This window comes from Bos taurus, chromosome 21, assembly GCF_002263795.3.
Source record: "Bos taurus isolate L1 Dominette 01449 registration number 42190680 breed Hereford chromosome 21, ARS-UCD2.0, whole genome shotgun sequence".
In the NCBI taxonomy this organism is placed as follows: Eukaryota; Metazoa; Chordata; class Mammalia; order Artiodactyla; family Bovidae; genus Bos; species Bos taurus.
In genome coordinates, this window is record NC_037348.1 from 19,817,046 (window position 1) to 19,838,632 (window position 21,587).

The window sequence follows — 21,587 nt, forward strand, 5'->3', positions numbered from 1 at the left end:
TTGGGAAAAATGAAGAGACAGTATGACCCTCCAGTTTCCCTCACCCCAGGGCCCCTCCCCGACCCCGGCAGTGCCCACTGGGAGGCCAACAGGCTCCAGGGCTCCACTGGCAATTGGGGCTGAAAGAACTTTGTGAGTCCAGGGAGGTTCTCAGGGTTTGCTCTGTGTTTCTCTTTCCAGCCTCAGCTTGTCCCAGGTTTATTATCAGCAGAGGTGACAGGGCCCCTGATGGCAGGAAGCTGGCTGGGGCTCAGGCTGCTGGCCCTTCAGCCCTCTCAGCAAATAGTCCCTTGGAAACAGGGCAGCTGTCCTTGAGGAGGGGGCAGGCTGGGAGGGGCCTTACTCCCCCCACACACTGGACCCTGGAGGAGTCCCTGTGTGAGCAGGACTGCAGCCCTGGCTGGCGGGACTGTCTTGGGCAGGTGACCTGGGCAATTCCGTGGTCTCCAGGGTCCCTGCCACTCTGGCCACATGTCCCTGTCACAGCCCTGAAACCCCTTTAGGCCCCTGTTCTTCTGTCTCAGTTGCAGTCCAAGCCCCTCCTCCATGGGGAAGGTTGGCTCCATGCCTGCATCCCTTCTGAGTCAGAAGACACCTACTGGGCTGCCTCAGGGCCACTGGGACCCTGGGATCCCCCCAGTCATCTCCACTCTGCCACTCCCAACCCCACCCCAGTCCTGGGTGCATCCTCAGGGTTGTCCCTCCCACGGGGTCCATTCAGTGCCTCCTCTTTCAGCTCCTGCCCTTAAAAAGGGCCCCATCATCTGTCCATCCCCATCCCCTCCCTGGATACCCTGAAAGGCTCCATGTCATAATCAGACACAGCATCCTTGTTTATTTCCAATCCCTTCTTCCCAGCTTGGAAGCTGCTAACTGGGGGCTAGGGGAGGGGGTGGGGCTTCCCAGGTGACTAAGTGGTAAAGAATCAACCTGCCAAAGCAGGAGACACAGGTTTGATCCTTGGTTTGGGAAGATCCCCTGGAGAAGGAAATGGCAACCCACTCTGGTATTCTTGCCTGGGAAATTCCATGGACAGAGGAGTCTGGAGGGCCAAAAAGACTCAGACACGACTAAGCATAACACAGCTGAACCAGTCTCACAGGCCTAAAATCTTCACTCAGGTAGGGCTAGTCCTAGATCTTCCCAGACTCACAGTGGGATGGCAGCTTCAACCCAGGGTTCGAACTCAGGTCTCCCGAATTGCAGGCTGATTCTATGCCAGCTGAGCCACAAGGGAACCCCAAGAAGCGCATCTTCCCCACCCAAGAATTGAACTGGGGTCTGCTCCATTGCAGGCAGATTCTTTACCAACTGAGCTATCAGGGAAGCCCTTTAAAAACCAAACATTATGTTAATTTATTCTGTGGTTCCCCCATGATACTCCACATTGGAGTCTTGCTAGGTTGGGGTCTCCCTTCCCCAGTGGGAAAGTCACATGTGAAGGCAAAACTGGGGGAGGGAATTCACAACAGTCCCTACTTCCCATGTCATCTTGTCCCCACGGCCTTGCTATCACCCCTGGCTCCTCCCTGTTCACCCCTGGAGCTGCCCTCCTCCAGGTGGGGCTGTGTCCCTCAGATGGCAGCTCCTTCTGGTGATGCTGCAGGGAGGAGAGGCCGGGACACGTGTGTCTTCAGGTTGCTGTGGAAGGAGGCCATGGCCCTGAAGGCGTGTCCTGGGTCCCAGAGCTCCAAGCTTTTTTCCTTGGCTCCCACCCATGGGCCCTGGTGACATGTGGGCTGTAAAGCAAAGTGTTCAGGCTCCCAGCTTTGGCGTTTTTATCTGGGTTCTCACTCCTATCCACGGAATGTTATTTGAGGCACTTGGTTCCCTGAGCCTAATTTTCTCTTTGTCAGATGATTAGGAGGACAATGTATTTATACAATCACTGTTCTGAAAACTTTGAGGTCAGATCTGCTCCAGAGTCAGAATTTTTCAGTTTCGGGCAGGTGACATGGTGCATCTACTTTACAGGAGATAAAACCCTACTGGGCTCTGAAAGCACTTAGTAATCAACACATTCGGTTCTGTGTGTGCTCAGTCATCTCCAACTCTGCAACTTCATGGACTGTAGCCCAACAGGCTCTTCCATCCATGGGATTCTCCAGGCAAGAACACTGGAGTGGGTTTCCATTTCCTACTCCAGGGACCCTTCCCCACCCAAGGATCAACCCATGTCTCCTGCATCTCCTGCGTTGGCAGGCAGATTCTTTACCATAGCTCCACCTGGGAAGATCCAGTCAAATATGTTAGTGTTTTTGCAATTGAACTTTTGAATTTTTGCACTAAGTGAAATAAAGACCATAAATTGTCTCATGTCCATTCAGGCCAAATATTCTTATGAAATAAATTTTTTAAAACTTGTATAATTTTCAGAGCCTTGGAGATTGGAGTTACAGATAAGGACAATTCTACCTTGTGTCTCTGATAGTAATGGCAAAAGCTGAAAGAGATAAGTAATGTTTATGGTCTGACGCCAGATCCAGCCCAGCTGTAAGGTTGGGATAAGCCAAGCCTGACAAGGTCAACGGTGATGGGTGGGGAGAACCATTCTGGAACAGCTGTGCGGTTACCCAGGTGTCTGAACCATTGGTTCAAACTCCACAGATGCTGAGCCTCAGCTGTCACAGGGCCCTGAGCCTTTTCTAGGCATCTGACTTAATCCACTTCCAGAGCTGGATCTTTACCTGGTGAGTCCTTTGCAAGGACCATGGCCATTCCATTGACAGAGACCCACATGACCATCATGACATCCGCGTCATTGTCCTCAGGCTTGGACTCTGTGACCAACAAGAGCTACTTCCTCCACTTCCTGCAGCTGCTCTCCACCTGCATGGCCTTCTTCCTGGTGACCAGGGAGAGCACTTGGAGTGTGCTCATAAGTAACTGGTCCATGTTTGTCTGGTACTCCTGCTTCGCCATGACCCTCCTTACCCTCATAGCTGAGTTATGTGCACTCCAGGATAAACTTCACTTCTCCTGGGATAGATTTCTCATCACCTCTGCCTGCTACTGCACCCTTTTCTGCCTCTCGGCCTCCATCACTTACCCCATCATCTACCTTCAGATTTTTCCCGATGGCTCCCCCCAACACCATGTTATTGCTGCCACTGCATTCTCCTGCATCACTTCTGTGGCTTATGCTATCGAAGTGGTCTGGACCTGTGCCCAGACTGGCAAGTCCTTCTACTCTTTGCTAGGCCTGCTCAAGAGGCTGGAGATCTTCGTGGCATGTGTCATCTTCGCCTTCCTCAGCAACACCTACCCGTATGAGCACCAGCCAGCCCTGGTGTGGTGTGTGGCCGTGTATTGCATCTGCTTCATCCTGGGGGCTGTGGCTATGTTGTGGCACCGGTGTGACTGTGACAAGAGTCTGCCCTACTCCTGTTTGGGGTTTGGGCAGTCTGTGCTCTCCATCCTCCTCTACACCACTGCTCTGGTCCTCTGGCCTCTCTACCAGTTCAATGGGCAGTTCGGTGGGCAGCCCCAGCGTTCCAACGAGTTGAGGTGCATTGATGAGCGCACCTCCTACATGTGCGTCTGGGACCAACGACTTGCTGTGGCCATCCTGACAGCCATCAACCTGCTGATTTACGTGGCGGACCTGATGATCTTGACTGTGGTCAGTGACCGAGGCTCTACGCAGGGGCTCCAGATTCCCTCTTCTTACCGAGCTCTGCCTCCTCTGATGCCCTCTTCCTGGCTCCTCTCTCCCTCCTCACATCCTCCCCCGTTCATCTCACTCTCTTTTCTGTTTCCTTCTCTCCTTCTGCTCTGTCTCCATCCTGTCTTGCATGTTTGCCCACATTCTGTTTTACCTCTTTCTCTTGCTTCTCTCACCTTTCCTACATTTTCTGCTTTTGGCCCTCTTTCAGTTATTCTTGGTTTTCTCATCTCCTGTTTCCAGACCAGGACATTTTCCTTCTTTGGATCTATTGTCATAACCATGCGTTCCAGGAAACAAACTCACTCAGAAGGATAATGCAGATAGTGGAGTACAGTTTATTACACTGGTGGGCCCAAGGCAGAGTCTCCTCTTAGTCAAGGACCTGGACCAGTTTTTGTGAAAACTTTATATACCTTAAGTGTACATGCCCAAACCCACCTCCCCAAATTCCCTGAAACTAGTCTGAACAAAGGAAAAGAAAGATACAGTCAAAGATGACCCATGATTCAGATGCCTTGCTGCTGCTGCTAAGTCACTTCAGTCGTGTCCAACTCTGTGCGACCCCATAGACGGCAGCCCACCAGGCTCCCCTGTCCCTGGGATTCTCCAGGCAAGAACACTGGAGTGGGTTGCCATTTCCTTCTCCAATGGATGAAAGTGAAAAGTGAAAGTGAAGTCGCTCAGTCGTGTCTTACCCTTTGTGACCCCATGGACTGCTGCCTACCAGGCTCCTCCATCCATGGGATTTTCCAGGCAAGAGTAGTGGAGTGGGTGCCATTGCCTTCTCCTCAGATGCCTTAGGCCTAGGTAGTTAACAGAGGACCGTTATCAATAGGCCTGTGGTTATATTCCAGTAAGCATAATAGAATTTATGATTCTATTGGTTTACACAGATAATTACGGTATTCTTTTAGGCGAGGGAGAGTCTAAGTACGAGCCCTGGGGTTCTTCCATGGGGGGTGAAGGGGTGGGGATGGGGTCTGGTTTTCCAGTTGGTATGTTGTTTCCATAGATACTGGGCTCAAAGTCCACAGTCCGGCCCAAGATGGAGTCCTGCTTTCAAGATGCAGCCCGTTCTGTCTGTTTCCTCCTTCACTATCAGGACCCGAGACTCCTTCCTTCTCTGTCCACCACCCTTCCCACCTCCTAAGGTGCTGACTCCACAGCACACAGCCCTCTGTGCAGCTGTTCACACCCTGGGCCTCCAGAGGGCCTCGTTGCCAAAGGGTGTCTGTCTCCCTGACGGTGCCTTAGTTGCTGTGTGTGTTTGGTGTATGTGCAGGTAGCTAAGGATTTGACCCCCTTTCTCTCAGGATAGGGCCTTGTACAGTGCACTTCCCCTTTCAGTTAAAAGAAAAAACTCCAGAGGTCAATAGCTTTCAGTGAGTTACAAGCTTAAAGCAGAGACCCTGGATCCAGAGGCCCTGCCTGTTGCTCAGTCCCACCTGAGATTGGCTCCAGAATTTTGTGGGCTCACTATAACCCTCTGCCTAGACCTCATCTTAAAGCTAGCAAGAGGTAGATGGCTTCCATTCCAATTACACTAGGGGGAGTCAAAAATTGAACTGGAAAAGAACTGCAGTTTCTTGAAGACAACCTCTGAAGTATTTCAGAGGGGCAGGGATGTGACAGCCTCAGAGCTAAAAACTGCATATCCTGCCTCTGCAGGCAGAAGAACATGGACCTTGCCGCTTAAAGAAAAATAGCCATTTAAAGCTGATGTTAGCTAGTATCAACTTTAAAAAGTAGTCACAACCTAGAAGATGAGAGTTATGTTTTATTTGATGGGAGTTTTTAGGACTTCAAGCCCGGCAGCCAGCATCTCAAGTGACCCTGAGAGATATGTTTTGAGGAGGCGGGGTTGGGAGGTGGGCAGGAGTCAGATTATATAGAAGCTTGTAACAAGGAGGAGGTAATCTAAACATCAAAGAATTATTGCTAATTAAGGAAATCCAGATCTCTCTAGTTAAAGGAATTTAACACTTTTCTGTGAGAAGATGCAAGAGTCTGAGCTTACTAAAATCATTCCTTTCATTTGCATCTCAGCTGTCTTGGGCCAGCATCCAGAGATTTGATTACTCACATCCTTAGTTCTTTGTTCATGGTAGGGAGTGGCAGCAGCTCATGTTGCCAACTCAGTAGCTGCTGGACAGCAGGCATTGTTCTTCCTGGGCTCAGAAATTCACGTTTAGAGGGCTGGAAGACTGTGACATCCTGTTTATTGATATGGCAGGAAATACTCCATTTCACACTCAGTTCAGTTCAGTTCAGTCGCTCAGTTGTGTCCGACTCTTTGAGACCCCATGAACTGCAGCACACCACGCCTCCCTGTCCATCACCAACTCCCGGAGTATATCCAAACCCATGTCCATCGAGTCAGTGGTGCCATCCAACCACCTCATCCTGTCGTCCCCTTCTGCTCCTGCCCTCAATCTTTCCCAGCATCAGGGTCTTTTCCAATGAGTCAGCTCTTCACATCAGGTGGCCAAAGTATTGGAGTTTCAGCTTCAACATCAGTCCTTCCAATGAATATTCAGGACTGATTTCCTTTAAGACTGACTGGTTGGATCTCCTTGCAGTCCAAGGGACTCTCAAGAGTCTCCTCCAACACCACAGTTCAAAAGCAGCAATTCTTCTGCGTTCAGCTTTCTTTATAGTCCAACTCTCGCATCCATACATGACCACTGGAAAAATCATAGCCTTGACTAGATGGATCTTTGTTGGCAAAGTAATGTCTCTGCTCTTTAATATGCTGTCTAGGTTGGTCATAACTTTCCTTCCAAGGAGTAAGCGTCTTTTAACATCATGGCTGTAGTCACCATTTGCAGTGATTTTGGAGCCCAGAAAAATAAAGTCTGTCACCGTTTCCATTGTTTCCCCATCTATTTGCTATGAAGTGATGGGACCAGATCTTAGTTTTCTGAATGCTGAGCTTTAAGCCAACTTTTTCACTCTCTCTTTCATTTTCATCAAGAGGCTCTTTTTTTCATCATTTTCGTTTCTTTTCTTTTTGATCAAGGGCCAAATTACTATGTGACCTTATTCTTAAAGGGAAGTGTCTTTCAACCCTTTTTCAATTGGCAGGTGGGTTGGGTGGGTGGATATTATTGCTACAACAGTAAACATAATTCCAGTGCCTGACTATGTTACACAAGCAAGTTTCCGTGTGCCAGTTGCTTTCTGCTGCTCCTACATGCTTCTCTGGGACTCATGTATAACATGATCTACATAAATGTACATAAATTTAAAGAATTACCTGGAGTTGCTTGGTCCCAACAGTCCCTGCTTTGAATCATAGCGAGAAGGCTTGTTCCTTCTCCTTCATCCATAATGTCTTTTTAAAAAATATAAATAGAAAGATAAAAGTAAAAAAAAAAAAAACAAAATCAACAATCTAATTGACCCAAATTTGCCTAGAGTTCTGAAGCAACTGAGCAGACTTCCATTCTCACCCAAACCACCATCTCTGTAAACCTGTCCCACTGTCTCCCAATTTCCATATTAGCCAGAACCTAAGGGCTTGGCTCAGTGCTGCAGATCTAGTGGTTGGGTCCCACCCCAATGCCCAGCGTTCTGTCCCCTAGCTCTTAAAGGGGCCATGATAGCACCTGGAGACCCCTCTATAAAGATATGTGCCTGTGTGCATGCTCAGTGTGTGTGTTCCTGGGCATGAGCACACTGAGACCAGCAGCTGTCTGCAGTAACTAGTGGCTGTGATGGTCCCAAAGTCTCCTGCTCCCAACCACAAACCCACAGAACCCAGCATCCTGGCGTCAGCAGGGCCACAGGGGCCAGGCAAGCAGAGCTGTGGCGGGGGGGGGGGGGTGCAGGGGAAGGCCCCCCACTGCTGCCCCTTAATCCTGTACTGGAATGAAGTGTGTGATCTTCACCCACAGGCAGATAGGGTGGATGGGGAGGGCTCCCAGGAGGTGATCCCTGTGGCGAAAAAATGGTAAGATGTAGTAATTTCCCTATTTTAAGGCAAGACAATAAAAATTTAGACAAAATTTTTAGTTTGCTCTTTGGGCCTCCTCTCTCCCCTCTGGTGTGCAGTGTGCATCTATCTGCATTATGCGTTAACCTGACTTCCTCAAGGGCAAAACTACTTGCTCCACCATAAAGATAAATTTTCTTCTTCAGGCCCCAATCATGTAACTCCTTAGAAGACATCCTTACTTACTTATGACTGGGTTAATGTCATAGGCCATATTATTTGTGTTCTGTGCTTTTCCTAAGATAATTCCTTCCTGCTTTAAAAAAAATATGTGATTGAGCCTCAGATAGAAATAATGATGACTTGAAATGATTGACCTAAAGTATAGTACTGTAAGATCCATTGTTGTAACAGTATGACTCTGGAGAGGGGAAGAAGCAACAGGGGGGAATATTTGCTGGAATCTGACAAACTAGTAAAACAGGTGGTTCAGAGGACTGAGGTTACTATTAACAGGACTAGGTGAGGCCTACCAACAAAATCTTCTCCTGACCTGGGAATGCATACCTGGTGTCCTGGGACAAACCGGTTATGAATGTCTCCCAAACCTTGGTTGAAATCAAGACCAAAAGGCAAGGGACTGTGATATAAAAATGTTGCCCACCACCCAGTTCTACAAGAATTAAGTCATTAACCACTGCAGTCCTTGACTTAAAATCAATCCTGGAAGGAATTCAGAGTGAAGATCAGGCTGAGGCACTCAGTATTCTGAGAAAACTGACAGAACCGGCCCTCAGATATTTAGATATCTCCAGGAAAAATTTTCATGAGCCCAGTTTCTTGCATCTTGCCATACTTAGAAAAGCACTAAAAGCATTAACTAAGATATCTGTTCCTCCTGAGTGAAGTAACCTTCTACCAAGCTGTGTGCTGGTTGCCATGTCCCCTCCCCCAAGTCATATAGGCATTGTCCTCCCCCTCTTACATCCTGGGAACAGACAGAGAGACTCTCTCCCCAGTTGCAATCTTCAGGTTGGCTTGAAATAAATTTTCCATCTATTTTCCTAATAGATTGATTATTAGTTTTTCATCCACAAAAGAAAGTATGTGTTTACCTCCACAAGTTAAATGCAGGAAACTCATGATCTTTTCCTGAATCAAATTGAACACAGCCCTGGGATCTCACTTCCCAGGAGGATGGAAATGCCTCTCTGCTTTAGTAGAAGAAATGCCCAGGGTGGGCTCACCTGAGGGGCTCACTGTCCAAGCCTCATGGTTCATGAGGGTGGCTTCTCCATCCCTCCTGTTGGGGGATTAAGGGTCATTTGTCACAATTCCAAGCCTGGTCCAGTCCCTCACTGTGGAGCTCAAAAGAGAGTGTAAATGTCCTCTGCTTAGTCCAACCCTCTCATCATAGAGGAGGAGCAGCTGGACCCCAGGGAGGGACAGGACTTGTCCAGAGTCACCCTGTGTGTGGCAGAGTCAGAGTCAGGACCAGGTGTCCTTTCACCAGGCTGGCTGTCTGCTCACGGCCTCACACTGTTTGTGACAAATGTGGCAGCAGCATCCTCCAAACTGGGATTCTGCCCCATCCACCCTCATTCTGCACAAACCTGCCCCATCCCCCTGAGGAGGGCACTCACTGCTGGGTGAGTCTACTAAAGTATTACCAATGCTGAGAAGAGAGCATGGCACATTGAGGTATTTGTGGAACAAATATTACAGGAGCTTACAGGATCAGACTCTAGGCTAGACCTCCCAATCAAGATACATTCCAACTCTTCTGCCTTTAGGGGAGATGTTTGAGAATTACCAGACATGTTTTATCTCATATATTCCTCCTAACAACCCCAAGTCCTTGCATGAAGGATGTCTCCAGGGAGGGGACAACTGAGAACCTGAGACAGTATTTAAAGATGTCCTCATCATGTAAGTCTTGGTGAGAGACTAGGCCTCAGACACATAAGAAACTTAAGAGGCCAGATAAATAGCTGATTTTCCCCTCAAGTGGTGTCTGGACACACACATAAGTAGTAGGTGACACACAGACACAGGTCAGATCAGAACTCCTTCTGCGGGGCCTGCAGTAGGAATAGCTGGAATACTGGAAGCAGTAGCACCCGCTGTCTGCTTCCAGTGGCCACAGTGCCTGGACCAACTGCCCTAGGCTATGGCTGCCCAGCACCCCTCCTTCCCTTCCTCATCTAAGCCTGGTCTAAGCCTGGTTTCTCCCTAATAATTCTCCAAGCTACCCAGCAGGCTTCTAGGACAGTTGTTCTCTGCTTAAGTTGTCAATGATATTCTTTACAGGATGTAATTAGGATTTGTCATGTCCAAAAGCAGGTGCTATAACCATTCCTTGGATGAGGAAACTGAAGCTTAGAGTGGCATTGACTGAGCACAAGACTACCATGTGCCAGGCTGAGCTCTGGTCTCAGTTCAGGGTTGGAGGTGTGTAGACATGTCAGGGAAAAGGCTCTGAGATGACCAAGAGGAACTGGAAAACATTCTCAGTGGCTCAGACTCTCTCAAAAGGAGGGAGGTGAGGAGGCTGGATGTCGGGAGCCGCGTTAGGCATTACTGACAAAATGGAGGCACAGCCCCAGCCCCATCTCTTCATTCCGCAGGCACAGACCCGGGATGAAGGAGTCAGCTCTTGTGATTCTGACTTGTTTCTTCCTTTCTTCAGTTGAGTTATCTGGAAAGAATGTTAAGGTGCTTATTGTTCTTGAGAGAAACATGAGAAAGCACAAAGCCTTCTGTAGTTGTGCCCAGAAAATAATCTATAAAGTAACCATTGACATTTGTTCAAGGATCTTTACGAAGATTGTTCCAGGATGAGCACGTAGGCCACAGCTTGAGGCCATGGGAAGGATTGGTATCTGAGATCTGTTTGTGAGGGAAATGTTTATGGCAAAGGAAGTTTACTGAGCTTAGGGTTTAGGAATAATTAAGAATAGCTAGAAGCCTTTTTAGGAGATAGTGAGCTTAAGATACTAGGGGCAAGCAGGATTTAGAAAGATAAGAAATAAACTGAGGAATGTGGTATGCAGCCCAGACATAAGCATGAGTTACAATGTAAACACAAGTAGACACGATTCTGAGAGAATCGCTGAAGCAGGAACTCTGTTTGAAGGGCAGCAATGAGACAATAATCTGGGTGAGGGGGAACTGCAAATGTCAAACCTCTTACCTGATGCTTTTGAAAAAGTATAAAAGAGAACCTGAAGCTTGAAATAAACATGTAGGCCTGTACCTCGAGTCAGAGGCTACATCATTCTCCACCGACACCACTCATCCCTTCAAGCTGATTCCCTGGCTGCTGGAGCTGGACTCAGGCAGCTGGAGAGGTAGAAAGGGGTCTGAGCTTGCAGGGCTTTGGAGGTGATGTTTTAGAGTTTGTGTTTCATCCCAAGAGAGTGAAGAAAAGCCTTCAAAGGTGTTTTAGTTTGAGTTCAGTCCAAGCAGACATTGAGGGAAGAATGGAAATAGAGGAATCAACTAGAAGCTGCAGGTGAGGGGATGGATGGATCTGGGGATGAAGAAGGTGTCTTTAGAGATGAAGAAGAGTAGGTGGGTTCACAAGTATTTTGTGAAGAGCATCTGTGAAGGTGGTGCCAGTGACTGAGATGGGAAAGAGGAGGAAGGATCAGTATATGTTGGGGGTGGGGGATTGAAAGGTGGGACTGGACGTGTTGAGTGTGACGTGTCCTGAAACATCCAGAGGAAGAGATCAGGAGGCGGTTGGGTGTGACTGTGGATCCAAGAGAGATCAGCTCCGGAGGCAGGAACTGGGGAGTCGTCATCATAGAACCTGTTCACTTCATTCAGTATCTTCTTATACGTCACATCCATCAAGCATCTTGATCTCCACCTGCCGAGGTCCAGCCCCAGCTGATCCAGGGTATTCGAAGGGGAGACGGCGTCGGCGACTATTTACATATTTATCAAAGATATAAAGAGTAATAGAATGAGGATAGCTCAGTAGGAAAATTCAGTGGAGAAAAGAAGCTGAGTAGCTTGGTTTACGCGAGAGACCAATAAAACTTCAAGACAAGAAGTTTGCACCACTTACGTAGGCCGCGGGCGTCCTTCCGTTCTCCCGAAGGAGAGGAGACACTGAGGCCTACCCGGTCGGATCTTAGAAGCCCAGGCATAATTAGTAAACATGGTGGGTTCCGTGCTCCAGATGGAGACTCAGCTGGAAGTTAAAGGGAAGAATTACATGGGGAGACCAAACGTTGGTGAGCAAGGCACGTAGCTTTATTTTCAACAGGGGCTTATATACCCTAAGTTACACATAGAGGATAATAGGGGATGCAAAGTCAGCAGTTTTTGATCCTTATCAAAAACCAGAGTTTCTTTCCTGCATATTTATCGCATACAAATGCTTTAGGTGATTTACATCATCTTCTGGCCAGAAGGCCTATTAACATTTTATGACTCTTGACAAGGACTTAACAACAAAGACTTACTTTCTCTAAGAGTAATTATTTTAAGGTTTGGCGCCATCTTCCGAAGATAAAATTGCATTCCTATACGGCGGATGTGTAATGGGTTTACAACAAAGGAAAGAATTTATTACCTTAAGGGTCTAAAGTTACTAACACCAAGGCCACTACTTTTTTTTCTACATACCAACTATTAATTAATACACATTCAAGGATACAATTCAGGGGATGTGAAAACTTGGCAGCAAGCATTGGCTCATCAATGAAATCTTTTACTAGTTTATTCTGACAGTTTCTAACTCTCTGAGAGGTTCTAAGCTATTTGAATATCTTAAGCTTCCGTGCCTCTCGAGGCTGGGAGACTGTAAACAATCGTATGTATAGCTGTAGGAGTCCGGGTAAACTTGTCAGGTGAGTTAGAGAGCCATCTGAGGGGTTTGGATTTAAACACTCCTAATTGCCCAGGAACTTTATTAATTGGAGCTGTAAGTTAACTCTTTGACAGAGAGAGCGAGATGGTGGTGGGGGACAGCCCCCAGTAAAGTCAGAGGTGAGAGCACAAAGCAATAAAGTAGGCAGACTCTGGTTTTTTGGGGGGTAGATGCTCAAGAATATCCGGGGGGACTCCTGAGGCTCGATCCCGCCTTTGCGTATGCCGAGCCTCCTTCCTCATGACCTTTGTCATGAGTGGAATGCCTCACCGGCTCCCAGCATCCACCCACCGAAGACAGCAGCCTTGCCCACCCCACTCCAATAACTCTCTTTTCCCCTGTTTTCTCTTTGTGCATGTGTGCATGCTAAGTTGCTTCAGTTGTGTCTGACTCTTTGCAACCCTATGGGCCGTAGACCACCAGGCTCCTCTGTTCATGGAATTCTCCAGGCAAGAATACTGGAGGGCGTTGCTGTGCCCTTCTAGAGGGGATCTTCCTGCCCCAGGAATTGAACCCAGTTCTCTTATGTCCCCTGCACTGGCAGGCTGGTTCTTTACCACTAGTGCCACAAGCCAGTGAAAGTGAAAGTCGCTCAGTCCTGTCCAACTGTGGACTGTAGCCTGCCAGGCTCCTCTGTCCATAGAATTCTCAGGCCAGAATACAGGAGTGGATAGCCGTTCCCTTCTCCAGGGGATCTTCCCAACCCAGGGATCGAAACCAGGTCTCCCACATTGCAGGCGGACTCTTCCGTCTGAGACACCAGGGAAGCCCAAGCTAAGGGGCCTGCAGAAGCTAAAAGAACAGAGGAATGACCCTCCTGGAGCATCAGAGACAGCACAGCCCTGCTGAAAACTTGGCTTTAGGTTTCTGGCTTCCAGAACTATGGGACATAAATTTCTGTTGTTTTAAGCAATCAAAATAGTAATAGTTTTTTGGATATAGTTAAAGGAAACCAAGATGAATACTCAGAAGTAAAAAATAGAGTCTTTGTCATATCTTTTTCTAAGTTTCCAGAAATGGATTCTGACCTCCTGTTCTAGAGCATGATAGTCACATAGATTCCAAGACCCCTTGTCATATCCTGGGTCCTCCCTGTGTCTGAGACTCACAGGGGAGGATCCACTGACCTAGACAAGTGAGTCAGTCCAAACACCCATAGGAGCCAGGAGGGAAGGAAATAAGTAAAGGGGATGGAGAGGACGAAGGAGCCTGCAGAGGACCAGCTGCAACTGTCGGGGGTGGTAGAAAAACAAGATATTGTGTGATGACAAAATCTCATGTTTATAAAACAGGAAAAAAAATACAGATATGCCCTACAGACACATGTACATGTATGTACACACATGTCTACATATGATTTCAGAGCCTGTGAAATGTGTTGAAGGCTGTCCATGAGGTTGAGGACCTGGGTGCTTCCTGGATGGGGGAGGTGGACACTCCTGTGAGCAGGCAGGAAGCCTGGCCACGCCCAAGAGGGGAAAGGGGCACATGGGAGATGATCACGGTCCTGCTTTATGTCCATTATACATAAGAAGAAGAAAATAGAGAAAACATTAAACTGAGATGAGAGTGGAAAACAATATAAATGGCATAGCAGCTGCTCAGCTCCATCTACTTGCCTTCCTGAGGGAATACAGCCCAGTGACACCAGATCTCCTGAGGCTTCAAAAGGAGCTGGAAATGTGGATTTTCATGTGAAATTAAAACACTGCAGCTACCAAACACTTAGTGAAGAAATAATACTTTACACTGTGAAGGAAAACTAACACACCTATGGGCCACCTCCAGAACAACTGGTTTGCAGTCTCTGATATGGAGCAAATCAAGCTTGCATGTGCTTATGTGCAGAGTGGGGCAGGGCCTTCTGGGTCCTCTGTGAGGGGGATGGGTAAGGGAACAGGTAGCTGGCATGACTGAGTGCACCATGTTACAGGTCCTCGGATAGACCCTCAACTTCCTTGTCACTCTGAGTGTCTTTCCTACTAGCTTCCTCCTTCTCTGCCCTTCTTGCACCTCCTCCTCCTTCCTCTGTCCCAGCCATGACCTTCCCAGCTCCCTGTCTTCCAGTCCACACGCCTGGCTGCTGGGCAGGCAGGGCTCAGCCACATCCAGCCTGTGCTCTGACGGGGTCACCATGTCCAGGCTCACAGATTAGAGTGGAGGAGGGGCTGCTGGGTGGCTCAGGCAAAGCTGCTGCTTTCCAGGTGGGGAAACTGAGGCCCAGAGAGGGCACAGGCCTTACCCAGGGTCACACAGCAGGAACCCCCATGGCTCTCCTTCCCCAAAAACTCACTCTATGCCATTCAATGGATCCAAACTTGTCATTTAACCATAAGTATATATCACAGGCTTACTTCATGGAGGTTAAGTTGGGAACAAATTTGCAGACAGACAGCAAGACTTTGCCGGCATCCCTGATAGCTGGTGCCCCTCCCCCACACCTGGCGGGGCCCACTGGGAGGCCAGCACCTTATAATCATACACATTAGTGTTTCTGTCACTGAACTTTTAAGTATTCACACTAAGTAAAATAATAAAAAGCATGAAGTGTCTACTGTCTGTTCAGGTCAAATTTTCTAAGGAACCTTTTTTTAAAAGTATTCTTCCCTCATAGCTCAGTTGGTAAAGAATCCATCTGCAATGCAGGAGACCCCAGCTCGATTCTTGGGTCGGGAAGATCCACTGGAGAAGGGATAGGCTACCCACTCCAGTATACTTGGGGGCTTCCCTTGTGGCTCAGCTGGTAAAGAATCCGCCTGCAATGTGGGAGACCTGGGTTCAATCCCTGGGTTGGGAAGATCCCCTGAAGAAGGGAAAGGCTACCCACTCCAGTATTCTGGCCTGGAAGAATTCCATGGACTGTATAGATAATGTATAGATAATGGTACAAAACACAAAGAGATTTAAAAATGTTCACGGTTTGAAGCCAGACCCAATCCAGCAGTGAGGTTTGGAATAAGACAAGTCTCCTGACAAGGCCAAGGGTGATGGGTGGGGAGAACCATTCTGGAGCTGCTGTGCTGTTACCCGAGTGTCTGAGCCATTGGTTCCAACTCCACAGATCCTGAGCCTCAGCCCTCACAGGGCCCTGAGGTTTTTCCAGGTGTCTGACTTGATCTGTCTCTTGATCTAGATCTTTCTCAGGTGTCTGTTCCAGAGGATCAAAGTGCAGTCCTCCGACGGTGACCCGCAGGACCATCACATCCTCCTTCTGACCATCCTCCGGCCTGGGCTTTCTGACCATCGTGGGCTCCTCCCTCCACTTCCCGAAGCTGCTCTCCGTCTGCATGGCCTTCTCCCTGGTGGCCAGAGTGGGCACTTGGACGGTGGAACTAAGTAATTGATCCATGTTCATCTGGTGCTTCTGCTTCACCGTGACCCTCCTCATCCTCATAGTTGACTTTTTTGGGCTCCAGTATCACCTATGCCTCTCCTGGGACAACTTTCTCATCACGTGGGCCTGCTATGTCACCCAGTACTGCCTCTCAGCCTCCATCAGTAACCCCCTTATCTACCTTCAGTCTTGCCTTAAGGCATCTTCTGGAACCACACCAGCCCTGCCTCTGCATTCTCCTGCATCTGTGGTTTATGCCACCGAAGTGGCCTGGACCTATGCTGGACTGGTGAGTTCTCTGGCTCTATGCTCACCGAGCCAGGACTGCTCAAGAGGCTGGAGCAAGATGCTGGGCTTGGCTGAGAGCAGGAGAGGAAGAAGGTTTGGAATGACTTCACAGCCACCAGTTACTTTAAAGGGCTTTTGGTGTCAAGGCATGTATGAACACAAACACACACGACCACACACAGACCCACACACTGAGCAGGCACTCAGGCATACACCTTTAGATAGAGTCATGCAGGTGCTGGTGGGGGCCTTTTAAGAGCTAGGGGTCAGAAAGTTAAGAGTTTAAGGGGTGCAACTGCTAGCTGTCTTGGGCTGGGCCATGTCCCCAGGCTCTGGGGAAAGCTGGGAGTGGGGAGACTGTGGGGAGACCTCACAGAGATGGTGATTTGTGTGAGAACAAAAATCTGCCCAGTTTTTCTGAGTTCTAAGAAAATTTAGATCAATTAGGGTATGTCAATTTTATTTTATTTTTTAAAATCTTTGTATCAAGGTTTAAAAAAAGAACATTATAGATATGGGAGAAAGGACAAGGCTTCTCTCTATGATTGACAGCAGTTTTTGATAGTAACCAGAAATTCTAGGGAAGTAAAAATTACTTGTGTATTTACATTTATTAGATATGGGCAGAAACAACAGGAAGGGATCATTTTCTAGAGCTTGACAGACTCTTGAGACAGGAGGTTCAGGGGATTAGGCCACTGTTGCCAAGACAAGATGAGAAATAGCACTTGAGTGGTCTATCAGTAAAATTCTTGGCTGACCTGGGAATGAGTATTCCTAGCACCCGGAGACAAATTGGTGAAAAATGCCTCCTAAATTTTGGTTGAACTTAAGACCAAAAGGAACAAGATTGTGAGTAAAGAATGTTACCCACCACCAGTTCAACAAGAATCAAGTCACTAGCAACTGCAGTTACTGACTTACAATCCACCTTGAAAGGAATTCAGGGTGAAGATAAGGATGAGGTCCTCTGTGCTCCAGGAAAACTGGTGAAACTGAAACTCACATAAATATTTTCAGGAGAAATATTTATGATTCCAGTTTCTTGCATTCTCTCATACTCAGAAAAGCACTGAAACCATTAAATAGATGCTTGTTCCTTGGGAAGACTGTGTCCCCAGTTGTAACTGTCAGGTTGGCTTGAATAAAATTTCCTATTCCTTCCTTAGAATGACTACTGATTAATTTTTTATCCATAAAAGCAACTATGCATTGACCTCCACAGTCTGGGTGCAGGAATCCCATATTATACTATTTTACGGAATCAAATTGGGCCCAAACCTAGGCTCTCACTTCCCAGGAGCATGGCAATGCCTCGGTGCTTTAGTAAAAGAATTGCCCAGGGTGGGCTTACCTGAGGGGCTCACTGTCCAAGGCTGGTGGTTCATGAAGGTGGCTGCTCCATCCCTCCTGTTGCAGGGGGTTAAGGGTCATTTGTCTGCCTCAGGGCCACTGGGACCCTGGGATCCCCCCAGTCATCTCCACTCTGTCCCCCCGCCCCACTCCAGTCCTGGGAGCATCCTCAGGGTGGTCCCCTCCCACGGGTCCTGCAGGGGACTCCTCTTTCAGCTCCTGCCCTTGAAAGGGGGTGATCATCCGTCCATCCCCACCCCCTCTCTGGGATGCCCTGAAAGTCTCCACATGAGCATCAGACATAGCATCCTTGTTCATTTCCAATCCCTTCTTCCCAGCCTGGAAGCTGCTAACCAGTCTCCCAGGCCAGGAGAATCCTGCTCAGGTAGGACCACTCTTAGACCTTTCCAGACTCCCACCTGAATGGTAGCTTTGGAGCTTAAGAGCCAAAAAGAAGTGTAAACGAAATTGTTAGTCACTCAGTCGTGTCCAATTCTTTGTGACACCATGGACTGTAGCTCGCCAGGCTCCTCTGTCCATGGAATTCTCCAGGCAAGAATACTGGAGTGGGTTGCCATTCCCTTCTCCAGGGGATCAAACCCAGGGTTTGAACTCGGGTCTCTTGCATTGCAGGCAGATTTTTTTTTACTGTCTGAACCACTAGGGAAGCCCTAAGAGCCAAACATGTTAATTTATCCTGTAGTTTCTTCAAGACACTCCTCCTTGGGGTCATACTGGGTTGAAGTCTCCCTTCCCAATGAGAAAGAGTCACATGTGAAGGCAAAATTGTGGGGGGGGGGGGGGGAGGGGATTCACAATAGCCCCTACTTCCCACGTCATCTCGTCCCCACAGCCTTGCTCTCACCCCATGGCTCCTCCCTGTTCACCCCTGAGGCTGCCCTCCTCCAGGTGGGGCTGTGTCCCCTCAGATGGCAGCTCCTTCTAGTGATGCTGCAGGGAGGACAGGCTGGGACACATGTGTCTTCAGATGCTGTGGAAGGAGGCCGTGGCCCTGAAGGTGTGTCCTGGGTCCCAAAGCCCCAAGTTTTGGTCCTGGGCTCCCGCCCCTGGGCCCTGCTGTTGTGTGGGCTGTAGAGCCAAGGGTTCAAATTCACAGCTTTAGCATTTTTATCTGGGTTCCCACTCTGCACTTTTTTACCTTAAACAAGGCACTTGACTGGACTTTCTCATCTGTAAAACGGGATCAGCAGGACAATCCACAATCCCTTTTCTGAAAACCTTTGGTTCAGACATGCTCCGGAATTTAGAAGTTTTCAGCCTCCAACAGCTGAAATGGTGTATCTGCTCCCCGTGACATGACACCCTACTGGGGTCTGAAAACACCTTATAATCAAATACTTTATTGTTTCTGCAAAAGAACTTCAGAAATTCACACTAAGTGAAATAAATATAGACTGCAAATAGTCTCATGTCTCTTTTAGTAAAATTTTCTACCCCAAAATATTTTTAAAACATTATCTTTTTTTTCAGATCCTTGAAGCAGTGGGATTGCAGATAAGGGCCACCCTCCCCTGTGTCTTTGTGGATAATGGCACACAGCACAAAGAGATTAAAACATGTTCATAGTTTGAGGCCAGGCCCAACCCAGCTGTGAGATGAGACAAGTCTCGTGACAAGGCCAAGGCTGATGGGTGGGGAGAATCCTTCTGGAGCGTCTGTGCTGTTACCCGAGCGTCTGGGCCATTGGTTCCAACTCCACAGATCCTGAGCCTCAGCCATCACAGGGCCCTGAGCCTTTCCCTGGCATCTGATTTAATCTGCCTCGGAACCTGGATCTTTCTCCAGTGGACTCCAAGTGAAGATCACTGCCATACCAGTGACTGTGACCTGAACAACCCATCAGGACCTCCACGTGGTGTACCAGACATGGACACTGATAGAGCCCGGTTATGCGTCTACCGCCTGCTGCAGCTGTTCTCCACGTGCACGGCTTTCTCACTGGTGGCCAGCTTGGGCACTGGAATGGGGGCTGTAAGTCACTGGTCCATGTTCATCTGGTGCTTCTGCTTTGTCATCACCCTCATCACCTTCATAGTCCAATTAGGCGAGTACCAGCCCAGTCTCCCCTTTTCTGGGAAGAGCTTTCTCTTCACCTATGCCTGCCTCGCCACCGTTTTCTGCCTCTCAGCCTCCATCATGTACGCCATCACCTACATCCAGTTCTTGCCTCATGGCCCCTTCCGGGACCAGGCCACTGCCGCCACTGCATTCTCCAGCATCGCGTGTGTGCTTTACGCCTTGGAAGCAGCCTTTCTGTGGCTACTATTCCTGGGTGAGACCACTTTCTATTTTGCTACCATTCATGGCCTGTTCAAGCTGCTGGAGACATTGGTGGCCTGCATCATCTTCGCCTTCATCAGCAACACCTACCTGCACCAGCACCAGCCGGCACTGGTGTGGTGTGTGGCCGTGTACTCCATCTGCTTCACACTGGGGGCCAGTGGCCATGCTGCTGAAGCTGGTCAAATTCGAGAACAGACTACACACCTTCTTCCCTCGTTTCCTGTTGGGGCAGACCATGCTCTCTGTCCTCCTTTATGCCAGTGCCCTGGTCCTCTGGCCACTCTACCAGTTCAATCAGGAGTTCGGCGGGCAGCCCCAGCGGTCCAGTGATGTGAGCTGCAGTGATGAGCTTGCCTCCACACTATGCATCTGGGACCAAAAACTGACTGTGGCCATCTTGACAGCCATCAACCTGCTGATTTATGTGGCTGACATGGCATACTGGATCCACTTCATTTTTATCAGGTACTGAGCTCCGCCCAGGGCCTCTGGATTCCATCTTCTTACCAAGTTCTGTAATCCTCCGACATCCTCTTCCTGGCTCCCCTCTCTCCCTCCTCACATCCTTCCCCATTCATCTTTCCTGTTTCCTTCCCTCCTTCTCATCTGTCTCCTTCCTGCTTAGTGTGGTTCCCCACACCCTGTTTTGCCTCTTTCTCTTGCTTCTCTCATCTCTTCTACATTTTCTGCTTTTTATCCCTTTTCTGATCATCCTTGGTTTTCTTATCTCCTGTGTCCTGACCACCTCTCCCCATTTTCCTTCTTCTGATCCATCAGGACATGAGACTCCTTCCTTCTCTGCCCACCGCCCCTCCCACCTCCTAAGGTGCTGACTCCACAGCACACAGCCCTCTGTGCAGCTGTTTACACCCTTGGCCTCTGGAGGGGCCTCGTTGCCAAAGCGTGTCTGTTCCCCTTGCGATGCCATAGTTGGTATGTGTGTGGGGGGTGGGATAAGTAGCTAGTCATTGGGCCCACTTTCTCCCAGTAGGGGAGAGTGTACAGTGTGCCTCTCATCTATTTAAAGAATAAATCTCTGGAGGTCAATAACTCCCAGCGAGTGGGAGTCTAAAGCAGAGACCCTGAATTCCTGGGCCCACCTGGTGCTCAGCCCCACTTAAGATTGTCTCCAGAATTTTTGTAGGCTTACTAAAACACACTGCCAAGAACAACAGAGTCCAACATTTTTGGCATCAGGGATCAGTCTTTTGGAACAACAATTTTCCATTTCTCCCTGGGGTAGGGCGGGGGGATGGTTCAGGTCATGCCCGTTGCTCACTTCCTGCTGCGCAGTCAGGTTCCTAATAGGTCACAGACCAGTACCCGTCCGTGGCCCAAAAATTGGGGATTCCTGGCCGAGATAGCATCTTAGAGGAAGTTGAGGTGACTTCCATGCCAACTGCTGTCAGGGGAATTTAAAAAGGAGCTACTGAAGAAGCCAGCGTCTTGAAGACACCTGTCTGCAGTGTTGATGAGGGGCAGTGATGTGGGCCTCCTGCCTCAGTTATCAAAACACCAGGTCCTGCCTCTGCAGGGAGAAGAGTGTGGCCCTGCAGCCTTAAAGGGATGTTAGCCTGGGTGTTCTCATTTTCTTTTCTTTTTTTTTCTAGTCAGGAGGTCAAAAATTACTGGGGGACCCTATTCTTAAAGGGGAATTTTCTAATTTTCTTGGGCAGGTGGATGGGGGTGGTGGGATTGCTGCTTTCATAGTCAAGGGAGATGCGTTAGTTGAGCATAAGGGGACACACACATGCTTCTTGTGACAATTGCTTTCTTCTGCTTCTTCCTGTTTCTCTGGGACTCAGACATAATATAATCTCTACAA

General features: G+C 48.6%; 1 protein-coding gene and 1 pseudogene across 1 annotated transcript; both read left to right on the forward strand.

Moving 5' to 3' along the window:
• Nucleotides 1–2,710: 2,710 nt before the first annotated feature.
• LOC529925 (myeloid-associated differentiation marker) lies at nucleotides 2,711–5,363 on the forward strand. Its single transcript, XM_059879421.1, has 2 exons — nucleotides 2,711–3,642; nucleotides 5,336–5,363. The coding sequence occupies exons 1-2, from the start codon at nucleotides 2,711–2,713 to the stop codon at nucleotides 5,361–5,363; spliced, it is 960 nt and encodes a 319-aa protein (XP_059735404.1).
• A 13,604-nt stretch (nucleotides 5,364–18,967) lies between these two features.
• Nucleotides 18,968–21,320, forward strand: LOC519093 (myeloid-associated differentiation marker-like; annotated as a pseudogene).
• The last annotated feature ends 267 nt before the right edge of the window (nucleotides 21,321–21,587 follow it).

Excerpts from the sequence above, each read along its gene's own strand:
- LOC529925 (XM_059879421.1), top strand. The coding sequence starts at position 2,711 with ATGGCCATTCCATTGACAGAGACCCACATGACCATCATGACATCCGCG. Across the intron at positions 3,643-5,335 it reads GTCAGTGACCGAGGCTCTAC|GCAGAAGAACATGGACCTTG; the intron begins GCAGGGGCTCCA and ends CTGCCTCTGCAG.